This window comes from Dermacentor variabilis, chromosome 6, assembly GCF_050947875.1.
Source record: "Dermacentor variabilis isolate Ectoservices chromosome 6, ASM5094787v1, whole genome shotgun sequence".
Taxonomy (NCBI): domain Eukaryota; kingdom Metazoa; phylum Arthropoda; class Arachnida; order Ixodida; family Ixodidae; genus Dermacentor; species Dermacentor variabilis.
In genome coordinates, this window is record NC_134573.1 from 97,813,572 (window position 1) to 97,820,110 (window position 6,539).

The window sequence follows — 6,539 nt, forward strand, 5'->3', positions numbered from 1 at the left end:
GAAAAACGTTAATTTAAGAGCGGTGCAAGCTCCGTGGCACATACTTAGTGACTAAACATGTCGTGAATGAGATTCACTGAAGAGTAGCCCCTACCCGGTGATACAAGTAGGCCTCAAATAGATTGATTGAAGAATTGAATTGAAGCAGGGGTCTTAGTTTGTCGAATGGTTGGTTTTGAATGGGGTTCCTCCAACATAGCAGCACAGTTTGCCACCATTAACCTATGGACTGACCAGTTGTCACCCAGCCGACGAAGTAGCAGCTTGACGCTGCTATTTAGTGCAATTTTAGTGACCGCGCCTGGCTTACCGGTCGTCCTTTTCGTTAACTTCCCTATTGCAAAACCCAGTACCCAGTACCCAGTGCGCCGGATTATGGGTCCAGTGCCGCGCGCTGGATGCTGGGACGCTGGGCAGGCGAGGCGTACTGCGAGGCGCTGGCTACTGATGCGAAAAACAGCTCTAGCGAGTTAAATACGCGGTGCCGGGACACCGTGTATATTTTGTTGACTACAGAAAGCAACAGAGAGCGTTTTAGTGCAATAAAAGAAACGCAAAAATAAACGTGCCCCGACCAGGATTCGATCGTCCGACGCACTGATCCCAAGCCCGGTACTTTACCGCTAAGCCACGCCAGCAGTTCTTTCTTCTTTATTACATGGGAAACAAAACTGAAGGTATATTACAAAGTGGACACAACTACACACTGAAAAAGGAGACAAACACACACATGCATTAAACAATTGCATCCAGTCTGGCGGAGGTTGCTGCGCAGCGTGCACACTTCTTACATAAGCAGCACTTTCGCGAAAGAAGAATTTTGTAGATCACGGGATTTCGGCATGGCGATCACACAGTTTACACCTCCATAGGCTCTATAAACCAAGTACAATGAACATGTCAAAGGGAGGAGCACCCGTAACCTTAAACGGTTGAAAGCTAATTGAATATGGAGTGATAGCAGCTGTTGGAGAATGCCTCCCCCCCCAAAAAAAAAATACAGCATCCCTACAGTCTATGAGACAGTGATCTATGTTTCGGCATGTGGACAGAGTCGACAGTTTGTTGACCACGGCACAAAGCAACCCCTCGAATTGAACCAAGTTCTAACAAGGAGTGTTTCCGAATGTAATTTAAACAAAAATGTTTTTACTCCAGGAGGTACACACATTTTTCGGACACGCTTAAGTACATCCTGATAAGGTTCGCTTAAATAAGGTACACGATGCAAAGATCTGGGAAAATAATGTCCACCAGTGCCACATAAATTGCTTTTCGACTCCCAGTGAACACGAACTCCTGGCTGAATCTAAGTTTCAAGAAAAGAAATGTGTCAACAACCTCCTTGAGAAAGCTCCAAGGAGCCTGCGGGACATCTTTGGTATTTGATGACACTAGTATATTAGGAACATAATGAACTAAACGTAGTTGCAACATTTCACGAAAGAACGGATGGTCACTTTCTCGAAAGAAAAGCAAGCTAGGAACAATTTGTCTGACGAAGAGGTGCACTAATCCTAGACGACCACGTACAAGGGGGAGGAACAGATTGTCGTGGCGCATCGATTCACAGCTCGAACTCCAAATAAATGTTGCAAATACACGATGCAGTGCCTGAAGGCGAAGTCGTGAGCAGTGCAGCACTTGCAGCACATACATAAGGCGGGAAGCTAAGAACACGTTGCGCACTTCATCACGAATGAACATTGATAAATTCCGCCTTCGCCATGAATTCACTTTACGTTGAATTTTGCCAACTTCCTCCGACCAATGAGCGTTGCCATTTATATACTGTGAGAGAGGCACACCTAAATAACGCAGATCTTTTTTCCGTTCCTGTATATCTGCTGGCGTGGCGCACGAAAACACTAATAAAATTCAGTGTTTTCGTGCGCCACGCGAGCAGATACACATGAACGGATAATTTGCCTTGTCGAAATCGAGAAGCACTTTTACTTTCGCAGAGATACGTCTGGCACAGACATGGTAGATGCGTTATCGCCCAGCAACTAAAGCTCACGCCTGTATAACAAAGACAAATTTGCTGTCTGTATTTAGTAACACGCACGGAAGTGCCACAACATCGATTTTCACTGGCGATTGGTATTTTAACTACGAAAAAAGTCCTAAATGAATCGCCGACGCGGGACAGTGTATGGGCTGTTACTGCCGATTTCGATAGCCGTTTCTTGTTCATCACGCGAGGGATATGCAACTTTTCTTAGTTCAGTGATACCTTTCAGTCAACGCCTCTGTCTAGTCATATATATTCGCCAGAGAAGCGCAGGCTTGTGCTGGGAGCCTTCGGCGACAGCACATATACCTGTGTTTATGTCGCGTCACATTGGCGGTCATCGCTTCTTTTGCTCGCACTGTAGACATGAAAAAATGGTTTATTTAAGAACACCGATGCGAAAGCTAAATATAGAGTGATTTATCGTTGTTAGACTTCTTCATTGCTGAGCCTAGACGCATCGGTAGCATGCAGAGGGACTCGCCGGATACGAAAGGCCTAAGCTTCCGTGGGGACCAGTCTCGGCGCGGCTAGCTGGCGAAAGCTAAAATTTGTGTATTTGAGCCTCAGAACTTTTTTTAGTAGAATAGGGAAAGTGCACGAATCACCTCAGCTTTGTTATCGGTGCAATAATATCAGTCAGCCGTAGGCTTCGAACTAGGGGTTCGTTCGAGTGGCTGTGAATGACTTTTGGATTTCATGTCCGCTCCACAACACTGACAACGGCGACAACTCCCAGTCATACGTTACGTGCGAACTAGTAAAAAAACGCGGCGTCCTCTGCGTTTCCATGGTTTCGTTCAAGAATTTAGCTATCCGCCAAGTCAAACGAGAAAAAGCATAAAACGAAAGTGATCTTCAGAGTCAAATGTGCATGAATAAACAGGGCAGCTCACGCACCTTCATTCCAAGCTGCGACACGAGATAGAGTTTCACTACCCCAAGGTATAGCGTTATTTAGGAGAATATACTTGTATAAAGCGATTAAATTGTACAAACATTTATTATTCAGCAGCGCTCGTCCTTTGCGTAATGGAACCAGGGCGGCACAAACAAATGCAGCGCAGTTTCGAGTGCAAACCAGCGAACTGCCGCGAGAACCAGCACCTGTACAGCAGAAACCAGTGCGCCCCAGCGTCATGAAATTGGAACCAGCGTCTCTTCCAGCGTGACCCAGCCCTTATCCATCGTTCTCACTGGCGTCTCAGTGAGTTCCAGCGAGCGCCAGCGTACCCAGTAAGATCCAGTGACAAAAAACGCGCTGGTTTCACACTGGAAGGCACTGGAAGACGCTGGTTTTTGCAATAGGGTTAAAAGAAATCGGCGGCGTCTTAAGTGGAATTAGTAACAAATGTTAACGTTTCTGGCTCGATTACGAGTCTAACAGATATTTGGTGAACCCTGAGTTATTCCGGTTTTGAATGCGTGCTTTACGTTCACTTGGGCTCTTCGATCAACTAAACTATATAGGCAGCTTGTTTGGATTTGGTGCTAGTAGGGGCCATATATCGGGTACTGCATGTCAAAGTATAAAATAAAAGGGTACATTGGGGTCTTCGGAATAGATTACAGCTTCAAGCATTATGGTGTGCTATTAGTCTGTCTTACGAGTGGCACAGATCTTAACCCACTTCCTTGTTAAAATCTACGAATGCCACCAAAATCAAGTTCTCTATGGCATATCAATCACTCTATAGCATATCTCACTGCGCGTTTAGGTGTTTGGATTAAATAATTTTGTTTTGTAAACAAATTTATTCAGTGTTAGCTACTCTACGGCCGATGACCTGGTGAGATAAAATATAAATGGTTTATTACTGCATTTGTAAAACTTATTAAAAAATTGGAGGACGCTTAAGCTTCGCTTTCAAGAGTGGAACGCGACAGCGTTCCCGTCGACCCACCAAGGGGTGTAAGACAATGGGCTACGGCGCAGCGACTACGCGCCCCGCATCTGACGCGGTGAGCGTCGAGCAACGCAGCGTTCGGCGCGACAACGAAATGTGCGCCTGAGCAAGCGACGCACGCCTGAGCCTTAGAAACAGCTCGTTTCTAAGGCAACACCGCGTTCACTAGAGGCGCTTTTGTACCGCTTTGAAGCATCGAACTCGTGGCTCAGTCAATAAAGAAAAAAAAAACTCGTGGCTCAGTGGTAACGTCTCCATCTCACACTCCGGAGACCCTGGTTCGATTCCCACCCAGCCCATCTTGGAAGTTGCTTTTTACTTATGAAGTGCCTGCCGTGATTTATCGCTCACGGCCAACGCCGCGGACGCCGACACCGACACCGACGCCGACGACACCGGCTTTTCTGCGACACGAGCTCCTTAACGCTATCGCGTTAAAAGTGCTCGAAGCCATTATATGCACGGTAGATTGCAAACAGAACAGTAATGTGAGGGAAGCGTTTTAATGTGGCCCTGAACCACTTTTCATGGAAGTGAATAAAGGCGTTTGAAGTGAAAATGGACTATTTCAGAAATACTTTGCCACAAAAAGTCCTTTAATGCATTTTGCAGAAGCGGAGTTATTGGCATTCAAATGCAGCATCCGCTGTGCTCCCATTCCTTCTTCACTGCCTTGCACTGCGAAGGCTACCGCGAACTGGGGTGTGCCCAAAACGCTCCGCCTTTTTTATCACCGTGGCGCGCAATTCAGTTTTCATTTTAGATAATAACGTAGACGGAATGACGTGTGATTTTTGTGCCTATGGCAGGCTAAAAGTAATGCCGACGTGGTTGCACTCAGCGACCCGCTGTTCGATTAGCCTGAGGACTCGTGGTGACACCCGGCGGCGGACGCTGTATCTACTATGTGTAGCCGACCGCAGCTACCAATGGCAGCCGCGTATGGGGATCCGTTTTATTACGAAATAAAGCTTCAAGAAGAAACTGAGGAGCAGGCTTCTATTTTAAAAGAGGGTGTTTGAGACAAAGGTAAGTTAGAGCTTCGCTTGCGATTTCCACGCGCCGCGCACGACAGCAAAACTTGGCTGAAATTTTCACAGCAACCTATGCTACCCTCTGACTATTTTATTTTACCAAATCCGAGGGGTGGCTCAGTGGCCCTTTAACGTGATTTCACTACAGCTAACTCAAACTATTATTCCAACTACTCAAAAAGCAGCTCTGTTGGAAACAGGTTGCTGTTCTTCAAGGCTCCACAAATGCGCTGTCGCTTTTTTGTTACTTTAGAAAAATCTACACAAAGACTTCGCTGGCAAACAATATAATTTTGTTCCAAGAACTGCATTTTCTTGAACAAGCAGACGTTACATTAGGAATAAATGAGAAGGCATAACCGAACAATTAGTAAAGTTTTCCCTAATAAATTTTAACAGTTACTTTATGGCACATATTGTATTATACAAATTGTACACAATGAGCTTGCGAGCCATACTTATTTTGAACAAATACTTGAGATGTCACTGCTTTTATGCGTTGCATATTGCAATCACTCAGTTCAGCCCTTGGGCGCGGCCGGGCAGCCACCATTGACCTTTAGCGCAACCACGTGACGTGACGTCACGACAGCCGGAGAAAAAGCTGGGCCCCAACTCGCGCGGTCGCGCGCGGCCACAGCCACCACCTGACTCCCGCTCCTCCCGCTAGGGGCGCTGCGCCGGCACGTGACGTCACGAAGGAAAAGCTGGGCCCCAACTCGCGTAGTCGCGCGCGGCCGCAGCCACGACCTGACCGCGCAATATGCAACGCATTCTTGGCTTAACCAAGCTAAGCCTGGCCATTTTTAACATCTTCACCATCTGCCACACGCATATCTGTACATTCTGTAGAACATAAATGTATCCGGTTTTCTTTCTCTGCAAATATTTTCTGTACTTTTAGAACACTATATTACATCATATTCTTCTTGCAGATCGCAAAATGGATCAGAAATGCGAGGCGTATATATGGAATAGAACTGTCAAGAGTGGTAAAGAAACATGTCTAAACACCTATGAAACCTACTGTAGCTCATATAAGAAAGCTGAGCAAGAAGTCTACCACGATGAGTGTGTGGAGCAGCCAGGATGCTGATGAACTAGTAGATCACCATGCTGCCATTGCTTAAGAATTGAGTGTTCACGGGCTGCACGCACAAGAGGAACCATTCATTTTTTGCATAATTCTGTCATCTACTTTTTGGTAACCACTACTTGTCAGACATAGAATATTCATTGCTTTTATATAATTACTAGGTTCATCTTTCGGGCCACTTCGGAAGATATCCTTCAGCAAAATAAAAGGTCTTTATATCTAATAAATGTGATATGGCTGTTTTGATATTGTCTATGAAAGAAATAAATTCTACGGAAACCTACAATTCTTCTTCTTTGAAGTAAGATACTATTAAAGTCAGTCTCACATCTATCATACAGCAACATTGTAGAAAATCACCGAAACAATTGCGGCCAGTGCCACATAACAACGTTATGCTGGATTTAAGCAGCTTTGTTTCTAGAGATCGACGGAAAATAGGCGCATAGTAAGACACACACGAACAAACACAGGACAGGCCTGTTCTG

The 6,539-nt window shown here is 45.6% G+C and overlaps 1 protein-coding gene across 3 annotated transcripts in view; it reads left to right on the forward strand.

Moving 5' to 3' along the window:
* Window positions 1–6,337, forward strand: part of LOC142584940 (uncharacterized) — a 139,667-nt gene extending 133,330 nt beyond the window's left edge. For all 3 annotated transcript variants that reach the window (XM_075695306.1, XM_075695304.1, XM_075695305.1), the window contains one exon: window positions 5,891–6,337. In XM_075695306.1, the coding sequence (XP_075551421.1) occupies window positions 5,891–6,051 (161 nt within the window). In that variant the 3' untranslated portion in view covers window positions 6,052–6,337. The remainder of the gene's footprint in view (window positions 1–5,890) is intronic.
* Window positions 6,338–6,539: the final 202 nt, after the last annotated feature.